We start from the raw sequence: 23,883 nt of genomic DNA on the forward strand, positions 1-23,883 counted from the left end.
TTTGTGGTGTTGGTGATTTATTGAAGAAAAAGAAGCCAAGTAAACAATAGTGGAGCAACGTTTCCTCTTAATAGCCGCCGTAGCCTCCTCGGCCGCCCCAACCTCTCCCTCGGTATCCCCCTCCCCCTCCCCCTCCATATCCTCCTCCACCACCCCGGTAGCCTCCTCCACCCGCCCCTCGGTAGCCCCCTCTTCCTCCGCCATAGCCGCCTCCCCCTCTGTAACCACCAGCGCCTCCCCCTCTGTAACCCCCAGCGCCTCCCCCCCTGTAACCCCCAGCGCCTCCCCCCCAGTAGCCTCTTCCTCGCCCTCCTCTGTCAAGGCGTCCCATTTTGGGGGGTCGCGGGCCATCGCCCATCCTGCAGAGAGACCAAGGCGGCTGTTATAGCATGTCTCAACTTGGGGCTGCTGTTAACTTCGATCTGCAACGAGATTATTCCCCAAAATACAAAACGAAAAGGGCTCACCTGTGGTTGGCGGCGGCCAGGTTGATTCCTGCTGCGGAAGGTTTGGAAAGGTGTCGGATGAGGTTGAGCAGCCGCTGGTTGCTTTGGTCCAACTGGGCGATGTACTCGGGCTCTTTGCTCACTTGCACCACCAGAGCCTCCAGCGCTGCCCGGAGAGCCAGGATGTGGCCCGCCGTCTCGTGAGGGAGCCGCAGCTTGATCCTGTGTGCGTCACATGACCCGTTACTTCCCAGGGCCTTCGTTTCCAATCGGTCACTAGACACTCCCAACTCTCCCTAACCGCCACACGGGGACTTTTGCAGGAGCTGTATCACGCTGAATCAACTTTTTTGGAGCTTTAAGATGTTGTCTCAGCAAAAGCACCTCCTAAGTGGTGTTTTCCCCCCACTCATCCATCTTAAAACATTCCTGCTCATTCCTCCTCCCTGACTCACAACGCGAGGAGCCACCCCTGTAGCGGCCCTGCCGAGTGAAGGCACGCCAGCTTTCGCCAGCTAGCTTAGCCGCAGGATGCAGCCGAGGCCCGCCGGCCCCCCATCTGGCGGCTAACCTCAACTCACGACGCGTCTCGACTGAGAACGGCCAGCCGGGAGCCATGTTGTCTCTCACCAGTCGTCCAGCTCCACCACGTCGCCGTCGGAGGAGACCTTCTTGCAGGCGAAGAGCAGAAGCTGCAGCGCGCTGACCAACGTCATCCCTTTGGCGGAGATGGCTCGCGTGCGGATCTGGCAATTGCACAGCAAGGCCACCGCGTCATTCGGAGCGCACGCGGCGCTAACGCCGGGCGCGGGCCTCACCTTCTCGCTGAAGACGAAGAAGGGCGAAGGGTAGGCCAAATCGTGGCTAGTGAAGGGGCAGTTAACGGAGGATTTGTGGATGAGGGCGTTCCGGCCCTCGGTGGTGAGGATCTTCCTCTTCTCCTTGTGGAAGCAAACGTTGGGGTAAGCGCCGTACGTCAGCAGAGACACCACCACGTCCAAGTTGTTGTCCGGTCCCATTGCCGCGAACGTCTGCGTCATCAGACACTCTGACAACACGCGGGCACACGAGCCGTGGCTCAATTAGGACCGCCGCGCCACGTCATTTCAGACAGACCCCCAAACAATACTCGTCCCACGGCAAAAAGCGAAGATAGCGGGACAAGATGACACTTGGATTTTCCTTTTTTATTTCCATTAACTCCGGAGACTACGAAGCAGCGGAGGATAATCGAGACCAAGTCTCTCATGATAAACGGCCAATACGGACGTTCTTTCGTCCGGTACGGTTTTATTTTGGGTCGTTTTTCCCCAATCGAGGACTGACATGCCAGCCTAGCCAGGTCGATACCTTCGGGGAATCCAGAGTTGACCAGGATGTCCTTCAGCTGGACTTTGGCCTCCCAGGTCATCCGCAGGGTGGCCATGTTGAGACGTTTGTGTTCGCAGAAACGACTTTCCGCCTCCTCGCCGTTAATCCTGAAACGGAGCAGGGGGCGTAACCGCGAGCGGCGCGTTGAGGCCGGCGCGTTGAGGCCGGCGCGTTGAGGCCGGCGCGTTGAGGCCGGCGCGTTGAGGCCGGCGCGTTGAGGCCGGCGCGTTGAGGCCGGCGCGTTGAGGCCGGCGCGTTGAGGCCGGCGCGTTGAGGCCGGCGCGTTGAGGCCGGCGCGTTGAGGCCGGCGCGTTGAGGCCGGCGCACCCACCTGACTTCGTCCCAGGCCTGGAAGACGCACAAGAGCGCCACGTGGTCCGAGAAGCGGCTGCCGGCAAAGTTCCTGTGGACAAAGCCCAGGCGCTTTCCCTCGCTGATGAACGGCTCTTGGAAGCAGGACGCCGCCGAGATGGTGCACATGGCGTCTCCCACACTAGACGCAGACACGCATGCATCAGGACAGGAAGCAAACCGGCAGCAACAGCAAGTGGAGGACACTGACCTGAATATGCAGCCCATGATCATCATCTTCCCCAGACGAGGCTCGATGGGCAAGCGGGCCAGGATGCGCCCCAGCGGAGTCAGCTCATCATTCGAGTCCAGCGCGTCCAGTTCTGCGCACAAAAGCGTGGCTCCTGTGTGGCCGCGACTGTGCGCACGCGCGCACGGCTCTCACCTCTGAGCGTGTGCTCCGCCTCTATGACGGCGTCCAACGGCGGCGGCTCGATAGCTTTGGACAGGAAGTGACCGATGGCGCCGAGCCTCAGCAGCTTGATGCTCAGGGCGACTTCATGCAGCGGAGTCCGAAAGATCTCAGGAGTCATATGGGTATCCAGCCTACAATTGCGCGTGGCCGCGCGCGTGCTTTAGTTACAGGGGCGCGGTCATCGTAGTGGCCGCGGTTGTACCTGTCAAATCGTGCGCGACTGCAGAGGTGGAAACAGAATCCGGCTCGCACTCGCCCGGCCCTCCCTTTCCTCTGCTCCAGGTTGGTCTTGGAGGCCCACACGGTGGCGTAGTTGGTCATGTTGTTGTGAGATGTGAACAGCTTCACTTTCTGCCTGCAAACGCCCGCACGTCGTCACAACATGGACCGGACAATCATTCGGTCTTTGACTCCCAACGCATCTACTGTAAGGGACATGCAATTATTTGAATGGGACAAGAGGATTTGCGATGGGAGCGCGGTCGTGGAACAAATGAAATGTGTCATCAAGGCACCACTGGATATAACATTGGCCCATCTAAGACCAGTGTTTTTAATCCACGAGTTGCGGTGCGTGACTCAAGTCGTACAATCGCCGGTCGAGGAGGATGTTCAGGCAGCTGTTGGATTTTGACGGGGAAAAAAAAGCCCATCACAAACTGTGCGCCCATAATGCGGGCTCAGTCCAGTGACCTTCGTTCATTTTGGGAATGACAATTTACAGGGCGAGTGCATATTTATTCCCCTCAGAATTGAGTGATTGCATCATTTTTCCTCTCTGCTTGGTCTAAACATGTGACTGGCTCATTACTTTCAGTGTTTGTTAGAGGCAGAAAGTTGCCATTTTTAGTGACTTTAGTTTTGCCTGCGATTATGGTACCAACATGGTCACGGACCGCCATGACATAACTTACTTGCAGGAGTCGATGACGTAGACCACGTCGTTGATGGTGATGCTGGTCTCCGCAATGTTGGTGGACAAAATCACCTGCGGGGGAATCACAAAAGAAGCACGTTAGACGTGAAATGGAAGCCTTTCAAGTGCTCATTGCACGTGCTTTTGACAATTCCACCAAGATGGCGGCCACGTCTTGCCGCTCCTAAGACGGCAGAAAGCGCAACACCAACCAACCTTCCTGATGTTGTCCGGCACGGGCTCAAACACGAGCCTCTGCTCCTCGCGGGGGATCTGCGAGTGAAGCGGGAGGATGCGGTAGCGGCTCCTGCCTGGAAACAAAGAGCGAGCGGAGCGCCGTCAAACGTCAACAAAATGCCGCCGCCGCCGCGCGCGTGCGCCCTTTCCGTACCGAAGTGGGGGTTGCACTCCAGGTGGCGCTGCATGGCGTAAATGAGGTTCCAGCCGGGCAGGAAGACGAGGACGGCGCCCGACACCTGCAGCGTCTCAATGTACTTGAGCAGGGCCTCCACCAGCTCGAAGGACATCTCCTTCTCGTTCAGCTGCGCCATGGAGCGCTTGGTCTCGGCAGAGTACTCGGGCCCGCAGATCACGTTACAGTTGACCTGCGAGGGCATCGGCGGCCACGCCTTAGCCGCGCGGCCACGAGGTGGCGCGCGTGGGTGTACTTACGTCTTCGTCTCCGCCGCCCTCCTCGTCTTTGTCTCGCTTCTTGCGGTCCAGCGGGGGCGGCACAAAGTTGGTCATTTGGACGCAGTCCTCCAGGAAGTACTCTGTACGGTGCACAACACAACCAGAGCAAAGTTCATCGCACAGGTGGGGTCACGCTACCCTTGACTAGAGCACAATAAAATGTCCCGACACAAAAACGTACTAATGTACCACTACCCATTGCCCTCTACCCATTTTCTGAATTTCTCCTGGTGGCATGTCAAGCAAGCCTTCGAAGCAGTTGTTGTCACATGTTGCCCGGCAGAAACTAATAGCCAACTTGTACTTTTGCAAACAGGCTCTTGCCCGTCGGCAGTCACGTTGTACGCACCTCGACGAGGAGGACGACGCACTTGGAACGTTTGAATCGTCCTAACAAGCGGTCTAATGGCGCCGCTCTACCTTGCACGGAGAAGGTGCGTCCGAACACCTCGATGATGGGGCAGTCGAAGAAGTACTCTCGGAACATGCTGGTGTCGATGGTGGCCGACATGAGGATGACGCGGATCTGCGGGAAGGCCTGGACCACGTCCCTGAGGACCACCATCAGGAAGTCCGTCTGTAGACGCACGTGGGGACAAAAAGGTGAGCGAGGCGACGTGGGGCACGCGGTCCCAACGTGAACGGCTCACGTTGATGTCTCTCTCGTGGATCTCATCCACGATGACGTGGCTGATTCCTCGGATTCCCGCCTCCAGTTTTCTCAGGAGCACGCCTGAAGGAGAGCGCAAGTGTCACGCCGCGCCGCCCGAGCGGTAGAGGACGCCACCTTACACACCAATGGTGCAGAAAAGGATGCTGCCGTGAGGGCGGGGCAGGATGGACTCGAAGCGGACGCTGTAGCCGCAGCTGCCACCCAGATCCTCCGCCCTCTCCATGGCCACGCGCTCCGCCACCGACACGGCGCTGATACGTCGGGGCTAAACACAACAACCGCAACAACAACAAAAGACAAAAAAGATTTCATTTTCAAAGTGCATTTTGGGGAAATAACCCAAGGTGAAAACCACAAACGCGACAACACTTCTAAAAGGACACTGCCACAACCTTCCTCCCAAACCAGCAAAACCTCCGTGCCACCTTCACGTTTCACTTCCACAAGGCCCTGGCGGCGTTCAAGTTGAGGCCAAAGACCAGAACGCAAGCAGAGCAGACGTGAAAGAGAAATTGACCAAGCTGTCCGAGCGCATCGGGCGTTACCTGCGTGACCACAATGTTGCAGTCGGAGGCTCGGCCCGCCTTGATGAAGCGGTCCAGGATGTACTGGGGCACCTGTGTGGTCTTGCCGCAGCCGGTGGCTCCTCTGATGATCACCACCGAGTTGTTGTCCACCGCAGACATGATGTCCTCCTCAAACCGCTTGACGGGCAGCTGCTCGCGCTCGCTCAGCATCTGCGCGCACACAATTTGCGTCCGCATTGCCCGCTCAGATCCAAGGTGACAGATTGAAGAAATTTGGGGAACGAACAATCGATGGGTGACATCCATGAGCTCTCCGACCGCTCGTCTCACCAATGATGTTGCACCCGGGCCATTTCAGCAACGTTTTTCGGCCAGGTGCAGTCGTTTGAAACGTTTTGACGAGTGGACTTGAAGCCCTCCGAAGGTGGACATTTTCAACTGAAACATGTCAGCCAAATCAGAGAAGAGCTTCCCCGACTAGCAGACCAAAGCGAAGAGGGTCCAGGACGTAGGCTGAGAACTAACCAATTTGTACTGCTCTACTCTCATTTTCGAGTAGCGCAAACGTCCCACCGAAAAGGCTTTTAACACACACCCCCACGCACACAAAAAAAACACAAGGGAATTTCGCCGGAAGCCATTGGCAAACTATTTGGTGCGTTGCTCCTCAGGGTGACGTGGTGATTCCAACCACACTCAACATTTTGACAGACTGTCCTTTTGGGGAGCACTTGTCACGCTGCTACTGAAAGTGAGCTGCAGGAAATGCTCCAATTGGATTATGTGACTACGCACTTTGTTCATCTGCGCACGTGTGCCGTGGTCATGCGGTGACAAGCGGAGCAGCAAAATGCTCAATTAGCCGGCAGAAGGTCCGATAAACTTGGCGCCATTTGGACGACAGAACAAGTCTTGGCTTCCTGCCAGCACATCAGCTTGCTTTGTGTTCAGTTTCACAAGATGTCCATTTGGGAAGAGCAAGTCCATTTGTAGCTAAATTTAGACATGACGACGATTTCAGAATTCAGTCCGCTTTTGGTGACGTTTTTGTGTCGCGGCGTGCCTGGATTTTTTTTTCTTGTCAAACACGTGCCTCGTCTCGATAAACGTTGGCTCGGCCCAGGTACCTTGTGAAGGTGGTCGTCGTGCTCCAGCCGCTCCGTCATCTCATGCTGGAGGTCTTTACTGATCTGCTCCGGAGTACACTGCAACATTATGGAGCCAATCAGTGACAAGAGCCGGGCAGCATGTCTTTAATATGCTACCGGTGCGTTCAACTGGAAAGCATGAAAAGGAGTGCACGGCGATTACATTTCCTAACGGCTTTATGGCAAGCCAACTGAGGACTGACATTATTTTTTCGAATGAAAAGTGGCTCCAGTTAAAAAAAAAAAAAAAAAAAAGGATGATGAAGAGAGAAAAAACAACAACAAAAAACAGTTACACTGGACTGTAGATTGTGTATTTTACAAAAATCCAGACCAAGAACAGAGGACGGGGACTTTGGATGCCACTCTGATCTCTACTTTGAACGTAAACGACGAGTCAAACTGAGTAGAAGATGCAGGACAAGCCGGACTACGGGAAAAAAAAAAAAAAGGTGCGACTTACAGTCGGAAACATACGGTACTCGATATCAACCAGCTTAAGGCCCATCGGCAAGTACGCTCGTAGTTGTCCTACTAGTGAGAACAATAAACATACTAGTACATGGACCTCAAGTGAATGTCAAATGTTTGAATGAAGGCCTCCATTTTTTTTCTTTTTTAACTGCCATATGCCTACTACGTAGCTGGGTCTTGTAGGGTCACTAGTACAATACGTGCAGCACAGTAGAAGATTTATGCTGTCCGCTGCATTTATGTAACTATTTATTGATGTGCTGACTGGTTAAATATATTTTTGATCAAATAATAATTACGCATTTGTATTTTCAATTGACCGTGGTCACCATTTTTGTTATTGTGTGTTTGATTTGTACTCCATGTACAGCACTTACGGTTGTTTCCAAGTGCTATATCAATGAAGTTGAGTTGGGTTGAACTGCCTGTCCTCCTGGTTGCAACAAAGAGTGGACCGGTACGCGGATATTAGGCCTGATGGCAAGGATGCCCGATAAATGCCGTAACCATTTCTCTTAGTAGCGCCAGGACATGAAGTTGTAGGTCAAGTTCCAAAGTTTTGCCTTCAAGCTGATAGAGCATTTACTTATGGCACACTGATTTCCATTCACAATTCAGAGCACTAGTTGGATATCAAGTAAGCGTACTGAATTGTCTCTGAGGCGGGACACGAAGGCGATCAACTCGAGGCTGAGTCGGCGGCGTACTCACAAAGGCCAGCGGGCCCTCGTCGATGTTGCTGCTGGTCCAGGGGTTCCAGTTGACCTGGGGGGGCGACCACGGCACCACGCCCGCGCCGCTCTGCCGCTGAGACGGCTCGAACGCCGCCATCTTAGCGGGGACCAACGACACCGACTCGCTGGGGTTTGCGGGCTGGCCAGGAGGTGGTCATTAGCAGCGCGTGCGGGAGGGGGGCCGGGGTCGAGCGCGCGTCGCAGGTGACTCACAGGCGGGGGGATCTGCACTCCCAGCTCCTCCACCACGACGGCGCAGAGCTGCTGCCGGAGGTCCGGAGACACCAGGACATCAAAGACTTCCAGCTGCGGACGGAAACAACAGAGAGGGGGCAGCGGGGAGGGGCGGGGCCTCAACACTCAAATTTGGAGTGGGGGTTTTTTCCCTTCCCCTTCTGGATTTGAAATGTCTAAATCAGTCATTCTCAACCAGTGTGCCGTGGCACATTCGCATGCCGTGAGAGCTCATAAGACGTGCCGCGGAAAATGATCCCATGTCAATTATTTGACAAACCATGTGTTATTTTCGAAGCATTTTTTGGTGTGCATTTACATACGTCAATCACGCATGGTAACAGGCAAAACAATGAAACGCTCCTCCACTGGATGACTCAAGGTACACAATGAACCTGAATATCCACTTTTTGTGAATTGCTTTGCTACGCGGTATACCGCAAACATTTTTCCAACGTCAAAAATGTGGCTTGGCTGAAGAAAGGTTGCGAAACTCTGGTCTTATCATCATAATATGAGCCGTGGAAATGTCCGTTGATCCGAGTAATGCCTTTTCTTCTGCAGGTGTGGCTTGGAAGCGCATACCTCGGGTCATAAGTGACTGCACTTGGAAACGGGCACCACGTTTAGCGCGATTGCCTTCCAGCGGGCTGCTTGTCACCAGCAAGACTATGCCAAAAGGGTGCCGCTCATTCCGTCTCTTTCCGAGCACGAAACGAGGTCACTCGTTCCCAATAGAAAAGTTGTCAACACTTAAGTGTTCCCGCTCTGTTTGCAGACATGCTAGCGATAGCAGCGTGGACATGAATTGTACTATGGAAACATTTTGAGGTGAAAATTGTGCTTCACACTACATGGCAAAACACGCGAGCGATTTTTGCGCACGAACGGGCAGGCCGAGCTGAGCGGCGACGGCGTGTGGGCGTACACTTTCTCCTTCCTTCTTCTTGGTGAGTCCCGAGTAGGCCTCCACGACGCCCAGGTGGTACAGCTGGCGCACCAGAGAGAGGGCGCACGACTGCGCCGCCAGCTTCTTGTTGGAGCCGTGCTCACGCGCAGTCACGCCTGCGGGGAGTGCGCATACATGTCAGCGCGCAGCCTTCCCGTTTGAGCGAGAAAAGGTCAAGGCCGCGCGAGGTCTTACGGCGGCCAAGTTGTCGGACAAACAGCTGCATCTCGGCGATGAAGCTCCTGCACGCACGCACGCACGCACGCACACACATTACATTGAGCGTCATCCGTCAGACAAGCTGTCAGTCAACTCACCTGCCTGCGTTTACTTGTGTGTTTTTCTGCCGGACTTGAGCTTTCAAGGGCGTGGCCCGGCCGGCACGGTCTGTGGCCTGGCCGGCGGGGGGCGTGGCCCGCGTAGACGGCGTCATCAGAACAGATATCAAAACGCCACCAGAACGCTTTAGCGCTTCTAAAGCCATTCTCGTGTCTTCCCTCAGGGTTCTGATGACGCCGGGCCGCTGACATGCGTGACCTCACGGCCGTCCAGCAGAAAAACACACGCTCGCTAGCAAGGTCAAAGGTCACCAGAAGCGGACGAGCAGCATCGCTGGAATGGCGCTCAGAACTGGGGCCGGTCCACTGTGGCTCTGAAAGAACTTGAGTGAGAACCTGAAGGAGAGGGTGAGGCCCCAAGAAGTTTTCAGAGCGCGGATGCTGCTCGTCCGTCTGGACTTTGTGCTCGGAGGTGGCGCTGCGGACCTGTTGTGGTCCGGCCCCACTTGGCTGTATTTATACTCTGCGCTGGTCTTCTCCTTCTGGAAGAACTGGTTGAGACGGGCTTTGGCGTTCTCCAGAGTCCAGTTGCCATGAAGATTGGCGTTCAGGTCCACCTCCTCCGACTCCAGAGTCTGCGGGCGGCAAAGAAGCCCGGCGGGCGCCTCTGGTTGTCTGTCTTGTAGCCGTCACAGGGGAGCAAGTGGGCGTGGCCCTACCGCCTGAGCATCCTGTTCATCCCGCCTGGCGTAGTACTCCTTTAGGTTGGCGCCGCGCTCCCAGTCAGCTCCAGCTCCGCCACCAGAGTAGCCCAGTCCAGTCACCCCCGGAACCGGACCGGCCTCCATCTCCGCTGCAACGCACACACTAAAGTCACTGACGACTACTTGTGCTGGCTACGCTCACCTCCACTAAACAGCTTTCAAAGAATGTCACAAATGCACGACGCCATCCGCGAGTACTCCAGTTTCAAAAAGTGCTATCCAAGCGCATCCCTACTTTCTATGATTTCTCAAGAAATGGATGCAACTTATAGAAAAGCCCGGAGCTTTTGAATTAGGGCATTTTCGGTAAGCTTTAAAAGCTATCCAAATCCAAGCATTGATGTATCTTGTTACCTTGTTCCGCCTTCACCACCAGGTGAGGAGGCAGCGGCCCGCCGGACGGCAGATTTCCAAACGAGGCCCCGTCTCCTCCGTCGGGCCGATCGCCGCCTGGCACGCACGCCTGCCCGGACAAAATACTCGTCTACACACGCCATCTGATCTTTTCATGGGTCAATGTGGCGCGCGGCCGCGTGACTCACGCCGAGGGCCGGAACCTCAGCGGCACTCATTTCTCCCATTCGGACCAGAAAGTTGACAAAGTCCCGAGCGGCGTTGGACTGAGCGTCCTTCTTGTTGGTGGAGTTGCCCATCCCGGTGTAGTTGAAGCCATCCACACGCACCTGCGGCATATGCACACGCCACATACGAGTCCAACATGCGCTTATGGTACAAGAGTTTGCGCTGGCTGATGACTGGCAGGTCGAGGACAAGGACACTTGACGCGCGACACGACACGTCCCTCGGAATTGTGCAAATGCAGTCGCTTCAAGCAAGAATTTACACAAGTGTACTGCTGCCACACCAGGAAAAAGAAAAAAACTCAACATCACTTTATAACATGATAAGTTTCATGTTGAAACAATTCCTTCCTGGTCAGGTCACTGGTGGAGTCCTTCTCGTGTCTTGTAACTCAAGGTTACTAGCTACTAAGTTTAAAAAAAAAAAAAAAGGTTCAAAATTGAAAATGATTCAAGACTTTAAAAAGACAACAAGCATACCTACCAATATCTTTGTTTTTTTATGCTGACTGCAGAACCCAAAATAATGCCGTTTAAATGTGATCAGGTTAGTGCATGCCGCACACACCCTTCCGTAGATGAACACACCTCACACATGAATCGGTTTTTGGTGCCGGCGGCGCGGATGTCGTAGTTGGGGGTTAACTTTTTTTTGCCGCACCAGGCATACAGGAAGTTCTTGATGTCCGCCATGGCAAAGACGGGAGGAGCGCCCTCTCCTCTTGCAGCAACACTGCCCAAGCACAAAACAATTTTCATCATTTGTGCTGGCGTGAAAAGACGTACAACTCGAGAAAACTCAGAGAACAGTACAAGTACAAATACCAAGATGTTTTTTCAAATCCGTAAAACAATCTTGATGACATTGTTGTGATCTAAATTGGTCAATCTGCACACATTTCAGTGAGCAGTCGCTGGCCAGGTTGCTTGTGACCTTATCAGACCTGCCGCGGTGGCTCCTTATTTTCTGGCACTTACGATAAAAGAGTTTCAGGAATTTTGTTAACTACAAGTGCCTCTTAACTTTGCTATATTCATTCCACGGTGAATTAAACCCCCCGTTGTTATTTGTGCTCTTTGTTCTGTTTTCTTGATATACATGTTTTGAGTACCAAATTGAGTACCACACCTACAATTTTGAGTCTTAAGAAGTTGAAAGCAAAAATGATACCTGTATCACTGGAATGGTCATCAAAGAAATCTGTCTGACAATGAATGATGTTCTCATGTGAATCAAATCAATTCAAATCGGACATTTTCCACACACTAATGTTGACATTCGTGCTAATTGGAACGATGGCAAGCTAGCATCATTTCATTTGATAATGTTTAGCTTCGACCATTCGAATATATCCCGTTCACAGCAATTTCCGAAATCTTTAATGGAATTCCTTGCGCAAAGGGGTTTACTGTGAATTGGAATGAGGCGTTTTTGAACAGCCTCGATGAATGAGCGCAAACAGAAGAGCTCGAACTCAGGCTAATGCTAAAGCTAGTTAGCTCCTTTGCAGCTCGCCAGATCCACGCGACTCTTTGCCGCATTTGGCGTCAGATTTCCGTCGTTGAACGTCACAGGTGAGGTTTAGCTTGTATGGAAAGGGTTTATCGCTCACGTTTGGTGCTGCTCCTGCGAGTCAAGATGAAATCTGGAACCAGCCAGTATGGATGGCTTATCTCCCTAGTACCTCCTGATGCTCGTCTTCTTTCTTTCTTTCTTTCTTTCTTTTTTATGGCAGTCTACCACCTATCATTGGGGTATTACCGCCACCTACTGGGATGGAATCTTCATCATCTTCATCTTCATCTTCTTCTTCTTCTTCTTCTTCTTCTTCTTCTTCTTCTTCTTCTTCTTCTTCTTCTTCTTCTTCTTCTAATGGATTTTTATGGCGGTTGGCAAGAAACCTTCAGGTGCATTACCGCCACTTACTGGTAAGGAGTGTGAACCAGGTATGCCCCTAAACCAATATCCCAGGAGAGTGAAAATATCAGAGCTGGGCACTTGACCATTTTATGCCGGTCCGGCCGCGACCCTCCACCCTTGACTTGGGTACCCTTCCGGCCATGACCCTCCGGCCATATTCATAAACATTGTCGGCCCCCGCCCCGTTACGCCCCCCCCCCCCCCCGCCCCAATAAAAAAAGCGTCCGTGATTGACGTCGCTGCGGGAGAGACGATAACGGCAGAGGCTTTTTAAGGATCATTAGCTGGCTAATTGACTATTCCAACCCGCTGTGGAAACGCTTGAAAATGCGCCACATAGTACTGTAGCGTCTCCCACTGATACGCCATCAGTCGTAGTTCAATGAACGCGTTTTTATTCATCCAACCGGCTACTGTGGGCCGTAGCCGACGCCAACTCAAGTACAACAACCATTCAATCCACCCAGTCACACACTCTCTCTCCTTCGTCCTCGGCTCGAGAACGTGGGTGAGTAGCTTGCTTATGGTTACTTTGCAGCTACGAGCTGCGTGGCGCATCCGTCTCCGTGTGGGAAACTGTCAGCGCCTCCGTGTGAGACAATAACGAGCGCTCAAAGCTTGTTTGTATTTCCTCATTGTTGTGCCACAATCCCTATAACAGCAGTTGTCGCTCGCGCCGAGGCGGGAGTAGAAAGAAGCCTAAAAATAAGCCTTTCACCGAGTAGGCTGAGATGAATTTTGGCCACCTCGCGAGCACGTCACACGCACGAGGGCCGATAGTAGGCTGGACTAAAATACACCTCCGGCCATGTTTAGTTAAGCCATTTATTTTTAATTTGGAGAAGGAAAGACAGTAGACTCGTTCATTCGGCTTTTTTGTCTTTATTCAAGGTGCTTGTGTAGTATACGCACGGGTAAGCTTCGTCTCCTTGCTGTTTTTGGTGGCAGGCGGCTTTCTTGTTTTGTGCAACAGCACACCCTGGTGTTGTGGAGGAGGAGGTGACAGCTGTCACAGGAGCCTCCTCGCCTGGACTCAGCTGCTTGTCAAGGTGAGCTCTTCCTCCTCCCCCTCACTTGGTCTCCATAGTGATGAGAAATATGATCGCACTGCTGGACACCTGAATCCAGGAGCTGAATGTTTCATGGACTCACACACTAGCGCAAGCAGGACCAGGAGACACCACCAGAACCTGAACCGGGCAAAGAGGTACTGGCCACTCTTCTCTTCTGATTGCTCGGCTTTTCTTTTCATCTTGGCTTCTGTTCCCTTCACTTCACTTCAACTTCTCTTGTCTTGTCTTCTCTTCTCTTCTGCTCTCCTGTTGTTTCTTCTCATCTTGCTTCTGCTCTGAATGAGAAGAACATAGAATTTGTCTCATTCTCTCTTTTGCTGTCTTCTCCGCGCGCGTGCGCGCGCGCCATTTGTCTTTTGTTCTCATTTTCTCTTGTTCTTTTCAGTTCTGTCCCATTCGCCGACGTCTCCTCTTCTCTTCTGTCGTCTTGTCTTTTGTTTGGTGACAATGCGAGTGCTTTGCGGCCGCCAGGTGACCGTGTCAGGATGTCGGACGGCAGGCAGCGAGCCATGTCGGCATCGGGCGAGTCTCTGTACGCGCTCCTGGGCGTGGAACCCGGATGCAGCCGCGACGACGTCAGGAAGTCGTACAGGTAAGAGCCACAAGCGCTCTGGCAGCTGCGGCCGGCGCGTCTGTGTTTGTGTCACCTGATGCGTGCGCGCGTGCACTGACAGGAAGCTGGCACTGCGTTACCATCCGGACAAGAACCCGGACAACCCCGATGCGGCAGAGAGGTTCAAGGAGGTGAACGCGGCCCACGCCGTCCTGTCCGACCCGGGCAAGAGGAACATCTACGATGCTTACGGCTCCCTGGGGCTCTACGTGGCTCAGCAGTTCGGAGAAGAAAACGTCAAGGCCTACTTCACACTGACCACCTGGTGGGCCAAGGTCGGCGGGGGCTGCCGCAGGGAGCCAGCTGGCCGCCGCCGCCGCCGCCGCCACAGCAAGTGACGGCGTGGCCGTGTGCTGTTTGTCCAGGCTTTGTTTGCGCTGTGCGGGCTGCTGACGGGCTTTTACTGCTGCTGCTGCTTGTGCTGCTGCTGCGACTGCTGCTGCGGGCGCCTCAAGGCCACGCCCCCCGCCCACCAGGAGCCGCAGACACCCTATGGTGACCTGCAGGAGGAGGAGGAGGAGGAGGAGGAGGAGGAGGAGCGTCAACACCCGGCCAATGGTGAGAAGTCAGACAAACATCCGGCCTCCATTTCCACCCCCCCATCCATCCATCATCATCATTTGTTTCTCCATGCATCCATCCATCCATCTTCCCTGCAGTTAACATTCATTCATCCATATTCATTCAAGCATCACTCACTAATCCATTCATATTCCTCTTCCATCATTTTTGGATCCATCCATCATCAATTCATGAATCCATCAGTTGATCATTCAGTAATTCATTCATCTGTCATCCATCCATCCATCCATCCATGTATGACCCATTCATCCGCATTCATTGTATTCATTCATCATCACTCACTGATCCATCCTTTCAAGCTTGGACTCATCCAAAGATTGAACCATCCATTCATCCATGTGGCAATGCATGCCTCCATCCGTACTGCCATTCGCAGCAGCACCTCGTGTCAACTGAATGAGAAGTTTTTCTGTCGCTCGAGTCCACACACACAGGCGCGCACACGACCACACACACGCAGGCGCAGCTCCGCCGTGGCTTCCTGCGTCAAGTCAAAGCGTAAGTGTTTTTTCACACATTGACGTTTGTGCGCGCAGACGTGAACGTGGCAGCGGTCGTTCAGCAGCCGGCCAGCGCCAGCGAGAAAACGCAACTCATCTCAGACGGACGCCGCAGATATGGAGACACCTACACATGATGATGTCATCGAGGCGTCTGTCAGCAACTCAGCTTCTTCCTCTTGACTCGCCCGCCTTCCAAGCGTACGGTGGCCCTCGATAGTTCCTCCACGTTTTCCCCGAAAGTCCCTTTGCAGCAGGGCTGTCCAAACTCGGCGCTCAAGGGCCGCTGTCCCGACTCTTTTCCCGAATCTCTCTCTCTCGCTCTCCCTGCTGCAACGCGCCCCATTCAAACGATCAGGTCGTCAGCCTGCGCTGAAGAAGCCGGGTGACGATCCCGATCGTTTGAACGGGGCGTGTTGCAGCAGGCGGAGATCCAGGAAAGCGGGCAGGACAGCGGCCCTCGAGGACAGAAGCTGCGCATGCCTGCTTTGCAGTGATGAGGGAGGGGGGAACGGCTGAATGATTCCTTCATTCATCTTTTCCGTCCCACCCAACACATATCGAGTGATTTTCAGTGGAGGATCCATCTCGGTCCACCATCTCACAATTCTGTGATTGTGCTTAGTGAGTTGGGAAGGAGTCAACGATTCCCAACGCGGCCTTTATGTTCTTCTTGTTCTTGTGCTCACAAGACTTCCATTTCAATGGAATCAATAAAGTGGTCGGAGAAACAAATATGTGCAGTCGACTGTGTGAGTAAACAACAGCGGGCGCGCTCCTCCGCTTACACTGCCAAAGCCAAAGACAAGGGACATGGCGTGCCTGGGCGCCGTACTGTCAGCCTGCTTGACCTCACGTCACCTCGCATCGCCACGCAATTGCCCCCTTCCAAAAGGGCATCATCAGGAAACGGGGCACTCTCCAGAGAAACCTCACCGTGGACACATTGGATCGGACATTAGTCGGACATGATCGTCAATGATTCAGACAGATTGACGGCCAAAATGCAAATCCTCCGATCTGTCGGAGGTGTCAGATCCTAGTCGGGAAAGATGCCCCAGAGATGGTTTCCCTGCCGGGTGCCTTGACATATTGCTAGGCAAAGCAGGCAAACCATCTCTGGAGTAGAAGCGCCCGCCCGTGACTCAAGACAAACTGTAGCAGGGTTTTGACTTGATATATATATATATATATATATATTTCGAATATAAAACACACCCCATTTTTTGTTGAATCACTTTGGGTAATAGTACATTTATCAAGCCTCAAAGTGGTGTTCTTAAATAGGTGCCGATGACGAGCAGGGCAAATAAACATCATCTCGGTTTTATCGGAGTTAAAGAGCAAAAGATTGAGAGACATCCATTGTTTAATCTCGGCAAGGCACGCCTCTAAATTACAGCAATTACCCGGGTTTGTTATCTCGAGCGGCATATATAATTGAGTATCGTCGGCATAACGATGAAAACTAATGTTATATTTACGTATAATATCACCAAGCGGAAGCATGTAGATGCTAAACAATAGGGGTCCTGGTACGGATCCCTGCGGGACTCCACATGTAACTTTACAAAACTCAGAAGTCGTATTGCCATGAATTACACGGTGCGTCCTTTCTGAGAGGTAGGAATTGAACCAAGAAAGTGCTGAGCCTGAGATACCAACATATCCCTCAAGGCGTTCTAATAGTATGTTATGATCGACGGTGTCAAAAGCAGCACTAAGGTCAAGTAAAAGTAGTATTGATGAGGTGTCGGAGTCCATAGGTAGGAGAAGATCATTAGTTACTTTAGCGAGAGCCGTCTCAGTAGAGTGATGGGCTTTAAATCCTGACTGAAGAATTTTAAATCGATTTCATCTTTACAAAGTAATGTTGCTAGACTTTGAATTACGACGGGATTCATTTGGGGTTTACCGGCCCGCCGGCTAAGGTGTCCTTTTGCCGGTTGGTTTGGGAACGCATGCACGCATTCACCTTGACTGGGGCGAGTGCAACAGCCTGCAGCTACACAGAGCAAAGCAGTTGGACAAAAAGAGACTTCAAAAGGTCAAGAATTGACCAAGGCTACCGCGAAGCCATGCTGGGATCGGAGACCCCGGCCAACAACACAATGTCCATAAACCATTTGACGTGGATTCGAGCAATCACACAAGTAATGTACGGAGCTCGAATGGTGGCCGGACTTTGGGGGTCTACGGCTTTGCACAGTTCAGCAGCAGCCCCTCCCCCTCTCAGACACACACTGTGCTCTGTCATGCCTCCTGTGACTTTGGGCATATATGGACATGTCGGCATGGCAACAGCTGACGTGCTTGCATGTGCGCGTGCGTGTGTCTAAAAACAGACTCAGATGTGACACACTCTTCTTGCGTGACTCCTTCATTGTTTGTCCTCTGGATTGCCGGCTCCACAACGTCTTGGTCTCCTCGGTGTTGCGCTCTTTGCAAGGGGATGTTCTCCACGGTGTCCTGATTTCGACGGTGTCCCGGTCTCCACGGTGTCCCAATCTCCACGGCGTCCCAATCTCCACGGTGTCCCGATTCCCACGGTGTCCCAGTCTCCACGGTGTCCCGATTTCCACGGTGTCCCAGTCTGCACGGTGTCCCGATTTCCACGGTGTCCCAATCCCCACGGTGTCCCGATTTCCACGGTGTCCCAGTCTGCACGGTGCCCCGATCTCCACATTGTCCTGGTGTCCGCAGCGTCCTGGTCTTGGCAAGGTCCTTGCGTAGCGAGTGCCATGGAGAGTCTGGAGAAGCAGCTGATCTGTCCCATCTGCTTGGAGATGTTCTCCAAGCCCGTGGTCATCCTCCCGTGTCAACACAACTTGTGTCGCAAGTGTGCCAACGATGTCTTGCAGGTGCGTGACGCGCCCTCGGGTCGTGTTGCACCCTGGGCTTGGCTCAGTGAGTGCGTGTATTGATTGATTGATGGGTTGACTATGAAGTCGTGGTGTGAGGCTGAAAGTAAACAATGGCACATGCTAGTGTTGTGCAGTAGTGTAGTGGTTCACTTAGCACAGTTGATTGACTGGTGACAAGTCCATCAGTCACTTAGCATCAAAATGCAGTGGCGGGAGATCAGGGACAGACAGCCTGGCCTTCTTCATTGGCCTCCTCGACACGTACAACCCCGGTCCCAATGTTTCTCCCTTTAAAAACTGGATTGATTGATTCCCAGCAGTCGATTCAGTCTCTTCATTTGGTTCTCTGTTCTCTTGGCCACACAAGCGGGTCTTACATTTTTCGCCAATCAGATGTCAGCCTCCCTATGTCGCCATGTCGTTCTACCCGGGGGCCTTAAGGATGGGCAGCGCCGGTCCATGGAACATCGACTGCACACAATTCAAACCTGTCCTCATTGATGACATCTGCATTTTTTTCTCTCCACTGATTGGTTGGTCAGAGCAAAACTTGCCAAGTCCCCACGTGGCATTCCCTTTTTTTCATCGGGGTGGCCAGGGTGGCGCAACATCTCGCTGAGGTGTGGCCATAAGCGTGCATGCGAAAGATGGTCAAATCAACCCCAAGCTTGCGGCCATGTTTGCTTGCCAAGGTGTGAAAGTGATGATTTGTTGTGAGTGACATTGGCGGTAAGAGTCAAGCACTATTTACTCACGATTCTTTCAGAGTTTGCATTGAGTGCAAAGATCATTTGGTTCTTGGAATGTGCAGTTCCTACAACTGAACTGTGTATCAGGGGATTCAAGATGACTGCATCCATGTAAAAATAGCGGGGAAGTCACAGATATCCAAAGGTTCCCCTAGAGGCGGGGCTGGCCACCACATAGCCCCACCCCCGAGGACGTCACGACAATGAACACATGGAAAGTGATGATGATGGTGGTGGTCACCGGGCAGTACTCCTGAAATCTGCTCACCGCCCCGGGTCCCCCAACAGGCAGCCAACCCCTACCTGACCTCCAGGAGTGGCTCCACAGCGCCGTCCGGCGGCCGCTTCCGCTGCCCGTCGTGCCGCCACGAGGTTCTTCTGGATCGCCACGGCGTCTACGGGCTGCAGAGGAACCTGCTGGTGGAGAACATCATTGACATGTACAAACAAGGAAGCGGCAGGTACTTGACACACACAAGCACATAAAGATCAGCCCATACACACCCCCCTGTACAAATGCGAGGCTTTTGTCGTACTGTGTAAAAAAAAAAAAAAAAACACGAGGCCAAGCCAAATCATTTCGAGACTTTTGCCAGCAAGATGTGACCTACAAACCTGTACTTGTCGAATGACAGAAAGAGACATCTTTTTGAGAGGGTAAGTTCAAATGACCAACTTGGACAAGGTGTTTGCAAAAGTGGTTGTTTTGAAAATGCTCAGCTCTATAAGTCGAATTGAGTCGAGTTCAATAGGAGTCATCACACAACTTCATTGCCGCTGATGCACTCACAAATACGGTTCAGATGTTCTAGTAGACTTATTATTTTTTTACACGTAAGCCTGAATGTTTTGTACTACCACCGACAGCTGCTATTTGGAATTTTTCACACTTCCTCCACCCTGGAGGAGGCTCCAGTTCCATCTGAAGATGATCTAGATTTTTGTTTTTCTTATTTTTAATTACAAATGCCGGGCACTTGACAGGCGTGTGTAGACTCTATGTCCACCGTACACATCCCGTATTCTAGTGTGTTCCTCAAACGTGGGCTGTAACGTGAGGGTCTGCAAAATAAGTTGCGATCAATGATGACATTGTGCCGTCCAAAAGTGTGAGACGCTCTGTTGTATTCACACCGTCACGCATGTCAGCAAGGCGGTGTCGCTTCCTGCCGTGGCGGCGGAGCATCCCGTGTGCGAGCATCACGAGAAGGAGAAGATCAACATCTACTGCCTGAGCTGCGGCGTGCCCACCTGTTCCCTCTGCAAAGTGTTCGGCACCCACAAAGACTGCCAGGTGGCGCCACTCGACGTCGTCTTCGCCAAACAGAAGGTAGCCAAGTCACGTCAACCGTGCCCGCTTCACGGCCGTGCATCAGTGGCCTCGGGCGCCGTTTTACACGTCTCATGAGATTCACATTCTGGTGCCCATGCAATACCTCCGGCATGACAACCTCCATTTGGCCACAAAACCTAACCTTTGCTAACTTTGTGGCTAGCACGGGCAGAGGCTGAGGTTCAGTTCCCAAACGACTAAAAAGCCTTTCTAGCAAGCTATTTCAGAGCCGGCCGTTTGAATACAAATTGAGCGTCCATTATTCGTTTCCCATTCGTCTGCAGCGTGGGTACCCTTCCGTCGTCCGTCATTCGCCTTTTTTTCCTGGGGAAAAAATAGTACCCGTCTATAGGCCGGTCTGCCTCTAATTATAAACGGGCGTCCGTCGGCGAGTCCGACTGAACTTTCAAGAGCATCCCCCGGCCGTCAGCAAGACGGGCGGCCATCAGTGACAGATAGACGGAATGCCAAGCTCTGCTGTGTTTGTATGTTATTGCTTTAATCTTGATTTATCCATCCAGGTGAGGCCACTGAATCCAAATGAGCGTGATGCGCATGAAAAAGGAAATAGTCCGACTCCAGTTCCAAATGTCACTCCCTAGGCCGCTCCCTTTAGAGGCACACGTCAACAAATATTGCCCGAGATAGAGCAATTCCACTTTCTAAGAGCAGCTTGTTTCTTGACCTCCTCTTTTCTGATGGTTGCACACAGGACAGCGATGAAAAACGAGTCATTCTTTGTGTGCTCGCCATCAGGCAGAGCTGAGCGAGTGCATCTCGCTGCTGGTGGGCGCCAACGAGAGGATTCAGGCCGTCATGGGACAGCTGGACGACACGTGTCGGGCGGTGGATGTCAGTTCATCGACGCGGCGCCGTACCTAACCCTTCACCGGCATTCCCATAAATCGGCCGTGTTTCCAGGACAACGGTCGCCGACAAAAGTCCAAGGTGTGCGAGTCCTTCGACCGCCTATTTGCTGTGCTGGAGGAGCGAAAAGGCGAGCTGAACGCCCGCATCGGCGCCGAGCAGCAGGAAAAACTGGACTACGTCGCGGCACTCCGAAGGAAGTACGGCCAACATCTGGAGAGCGCCGCCAAGCTCCTGGAGAACGCCATCAACGCCATGGACCGCACCGAGATGGCCGTCTTTCTGCAGGTCAGCCTCAAGCCGGCGTCGGCCGCAATCGCAAGTCGCCGGCCGCAATCGCAAGTCGCCAGCCTCAATCTTTCATATTCATGCGACCAGACCATCAAAGTGCAATTTCCCCAACTCTTTCATGGATACCCACGTTCAAAACGAGCCTCTGGCGTGTTTCCAAGTTTGACATCCATCTGCTTTGTCGTTTGCGTGCAAAAGCGTTTGAAAGGCCAAAGGTTGGCATCACGATTCCGCAGTCTAACTGTGCGCATGGATGGAGTTTTCTTTCTTTTTGCGATTTTTACAAAGCTTGATTCGAATAAATGTATCATTACAAATACAGAGGGGAAAGTATCAATACAAAATCAATCCAAATGGAATTGTGGCATGGGATCTAGAAGTTCTTTTTGTGAAGTCTTGTTGTGAAGACAGCGTTATTGCATCGCTGATACCAAATCACCGTTGTTTTTTCTCTTAGGACAGCAAACCACTGCTGCAAATGTGAGTCCCGATCAACAGGCTCATTTCCGGATGGAGGTTTTCGGGCGACGTGCCGCTAATGCGGTCGGCGTGTGTGCAGGATTGCGGCGGGAAGCGACACGTCCAAACTGGAAAAAGTTCAGTCGGGATATGAGAAGATGGAGCACTTTCGTGCAAACTTTGAACGGCAGAAGAGAGCGCTGATGGCCGTTAACTTCGTCAAAAGTAACACGCTCGACATTGGCCATTAACTGCTGCTGCACGTGTCTGCTTTGGCATGTCGACACTTGTTAGCATTTGTGGTACCACAAACAATTGACAACAGTTGCCGCTGCAAGCGTGTGCTTTAGCATGTCATCATTTGTCAGCAGGTCTCCACCTGTTCGCAGGTGATCTGCGCGCTACCTGTCTCCTAGCGGATGGCGACGATGCCGGCGACAAGGAGGACAAAGTTGCCGAAGGGAGCGGTTCGAAAGTGGGCGGAGCAATGCCAGCACCCTCCGCGAATCATCACCAGCCTGCTTCTCAGTCTCGTTTTGAGGCCCCGCCCCCTCCACCTGCAGACAGCCGGGCCCCGCCCCCCCCGGCCGCTAACCCCGCCCCACAGGTATGACATCGCAGCCCTGGATTGGCTGGTTCCTCTTGATGGACTTCCTGCTAAACTTCTCCCGGCTCTCCTTCTTGTGCTTTTCTTAATTTTTAAAAATGTTTTTAATACTCCTTCCGTGCTTTGCAGGCGGCTTCCGCCCAAGTCAACGACACTGATGACGCAAACAAACACGTTTTCTCCTTCAGCTGGCTCAACCACCAGTGACATCGCTGTCCTCTTCTTTGTCCTCATCCTCACCCTGTCCTTTTCCCCATCCGTGTGGCTTGTCGTCAACGTTGTTTGAAAGTGAAGCCAATAAACGAAAGACTGAGGTGGCAACATTTTCCTGCTCACGTTTAGTTTCAATTGGACAACCGCGCCACTTCATTTTTTATACATAAGATTCAAGGGTATGTGAAATTATTTTACTCATATAAAAAACAACACATTAGCCAATTATTTGATATGATTAATGAATTTGTATGGAAAGATTTGAATGAACCAATGTAACTCTTGAAGTCGAAGCCGTTTTCAAAAAAAGAGATCCTACCGAGTGGCAACCAATTATCTGACTGATCTTTCAAGGGTCACAGAATATTCTGTTTCATGACGACGTGCATACAGAAACCAACAAATGAAAGATCAGACTCTGTTATTTCGTAATAGCTTCTACCTCAATCCATTTTTTAATAATGATAGCTAGCAACGGGCAATTAGCCTGCACGCCCGCACCGAAAGTAAATTGACGTTTTACTATCCCATCTCAAATCACCCAAAGCTTGACCATTCAAACATTGTCAAAACACAACAGAGAAAAAAAAAGACAAATAAAAACAATAAGATGCAAACAGTGGCGTGCACAGACATTTTGGGAGGGAAGTGCTCCGGGGGGGAAAAAAGGGCGCTTTTGCGCATATGGAATCTGGAACCTTACAGAAATGTAAATTTAAAAAAATAAATAAACATTACACACACATGTTGAATGCAATTTGACCTTTATTTGTAAAATTCTCTACACGGGTTTTTCAACTGTTAAAAAGTCACACCACCAAATTAAGTCTATATCCTTATACAGTCATTTTCAAGTGCTTCAATCAACTCTGGACAAAGGTGGATAAACTGTTTCTCTGCACAGTTGGTCAAGACTGCAGGCCTTGCTAACAACAGGCTCTAGTATAGTGCTCGATAGCAGCAAACTATACAATTTCACTGGATCCATGTGTTAGCGACACACTTAACTGCAGGGGAGGATGTGTGGCCCGCTCGTGTCCCTGAACGCGACCGTGCGTGTCTTCCAGTCGCAACACTGCTAGGTTGCGTTCACGTGACAAAGGGGGGGGGGGGGGGGGCGACGGAGACGGAGACGGAGACAGACAGACAGACAGACAGACAGAGGTCGGGTGTGTGTGCAGAGAGGGCGCATATCGGGGCATTATTTTCACGCGTTTAATCGCACAACTTTTCTAAAAGATTGTGCAACATTGACCT

General features: G+C 52.2%; 3 protein-coding genes across 8 annotated transcripts; 2 read left to right on the top strand and 1 right to left on the bottom strand.

The window, feature by feature from the left end:
- dhx9 (DEAH (Asp-Glu-Ala-His) box helicase 9) lies at positions 1-12,351 on the bottom strand. Of its 4 annotated transcripts, XM_086043891.1 has the most exons (28): positions 12,168-12,351; positions 11,143-11,287; positions 10,516-10,656; positions 10,328-10,436; positions 9,929-10,062; positions 9,696-9,844; positions 9,127-9,173; positions 8,911-9,047; positions 7,962-8,054; positions 7,726-7,887; positions 6,520-6,597; positions 5,411-5,602; positions 4,989-5,130; positions 4,843-4,925; positions 4,613-4,769; positions 4,172-4,272; positions 3,891-4,104; positions 3,716-3,810; positions 3,498-3,571; positions 2,786-2,938; positions 2,554-2,714; positions 2,380-2,491; positions 2,149-2,310; positions 1,797-1,924; positions 1,265-1,494; positions 1,077-1,192; positions 468-668; positions 1-359 (listed from the first exon to the last, which is right to left on the bottom strand). In XM_086043891.1, exons 2-28 carry the CDS (start codon positions 11,245-11,247, stop codon positions 68-70), a joined length of 3,768 nt encoding a protein of 1,255 aa, XP_085900017.1. In that variant the 5' UTR covers positions 11,248-11,287; positions 12,168-12,351; the 3' UTR covers positions 1-67. The 4 variants fall into 4 exon arrangements, with proteins under 4 accessions (XP_085900017.1, XP_085900018.1, XP_085900020.1 ...); XM_086043892.1 differs by lacking the exon at positions 12,168-12,351 and having other exon boundaries at positions 11,039-11,186; XM_086043894.1 differs by lacking the exons at positions 10,328-10,436; positions 10,516-10,656; positions 11,143-11,287; positions 12,168-12,351 and adding an exon at positions 9,253-9,583.
- LOC147141567 (dnaJ homolog subfamily C member 5-like) lies at positions 11,870-15,961 on the top strand. Its single transcript, XM_086043902.1, has 7 exons — positions 11,870-12,129; positions 13,424-13,524; positions 13,604-13,682; positions 14,020-14,140; positions 14,223-14,436; positions 14,527-14,719; positions 15,280-15,961. The coding sequence occupies exons 4-7, from the start codon at positions 14,034-14,036 to the stop codon at positions 15,378-15,380; spliced, it is 615 nt and encodes a 204-aa protein (XP_085900028.1). The 5' UTR covers positions 11,870-12,129; positions 13,424-13,524; positions 13,604-13,682; positions 14,020-14,033; the 3' UTR covers positions 15,381-15,961.
- Positions 15,962-17,641: 1,680 nt separating this feature from the next.
- On the top strand, positions 17,642-23,162 carry LOC147141568 (E3 ubiquitin-protein ligase TRIM63-like). Of its 3 annotated transcripts, none has more exons than XM_086044058.1 (9): positions 17,642-18,104; positions 19,145-19,317; positions 20,006-20,186; positions 20,946-21,041; positions 21,111-21,344; positions 21,805-21,827; positions 21,907-22,031; positions 22,175-22,413; positions 22,543-23,162. In XM_086044058.1, exons 1-9 carry the CDS (start codon positions 17,985-17,987, stop codon positions 22,618-22,620), a joined length of 1,269 nt encoding a protein of 422 aa, XP_085900184.1. In that variant the 5' UTR covers positions 17,642-17,984; the 3' UTR covers positions 22,621-23,162. The 3 variants fall into 3 exon arrangements, with proteins under 3 accessions (XP_085900184.1, XP_085900182.1, XP_085900183.1); XM_086044056.1 differs by having other exon boundaries at positions 17,832-18,104; positions 22,178-22,413; XM_086044057.1 differs by having other exon boundaries at positions 17,832-18,104; positions 22,196-22,413.
- The last annotated feature ends 721 nt before the right edge of the window (positions 23,163-23,883 follow it).

Source organism: Filicampus tigris, chromosome 10, assembly GCF_054856515.1.
Source record: "Filicampus tigris isolate MCC_2025a chromosome 10, RoL_Ftig_1.0, whole genome shotgun sequence".
NCBI lineage: Eukaryota > Metazoa > Chordata > Actinopteri > Syngnathiformes > Syngnathidae > Filicampus > Filicampus tigris.

Coding starts and splice junctions, on each gene's coding strand:
- dhx9 (XM_086043891.1), bottom strand. CDS start 11,247: ATGGCGGACATCAAGAACTTCCTGTATGCCTGGTGCGGCAAAAAAAAG. Junction 9,845..9,928: donor ATGAACAGGATGCTCAGGCG/GTAGGGCCACGC, acceptor TGCCGCCCGCAG/ACTCTGGAGTCGGAGGAGGT. Junction 669..1,076: donor GTGGTGGAGCTGGACGACTG/GTGAGAGACAAC, acceptor TGACGCACACAG/GATCAAGCTGCGGCTCCCTC.
- LOC147141567 (XM_086043902.1), top strand. CDS start 14,034: ATGTCGGACGGCAGGCAGCGAGCCATGTCGGCATCGGGCGAGTCTCTG. Junction 14,437..14,526: donor TGACCACCTGGTGGGCCAAG/GTCGGCGGGGGC, acceptor CTGTTTGTCCAG/GCTTTGTTTGCGCTGTGCGG. Junction 14,720..15,279: donor GCGTCAACACCCGGCCAATG/GTGAGAAGTCAG, acceptor TTGTGCGCGCAG/ACGTGAACGTGGCAGCGGTC.
- LOC147141568 (XM_086044058.1), top strand. CDS start 17,985: ATGGAGAGTCTGGAGAAGCAGCTGATCTGTCCCATCTGCTTGGAGATG. Junction 19,318..20,005: donor TACAAACAAGGAAGCGGCAG/GTACTTGACACA, acceptor CACGCATGTCAG/CAAGGCGGTGTCGCTTCCTG. Junction 20,187..20,945: donor TCGTCTTCGCCAAACAGAAG/GTAGCCAAGTCA, acceptor GCTCGCCATCAG/GCAGAGCTGAGCGAGTGCAT.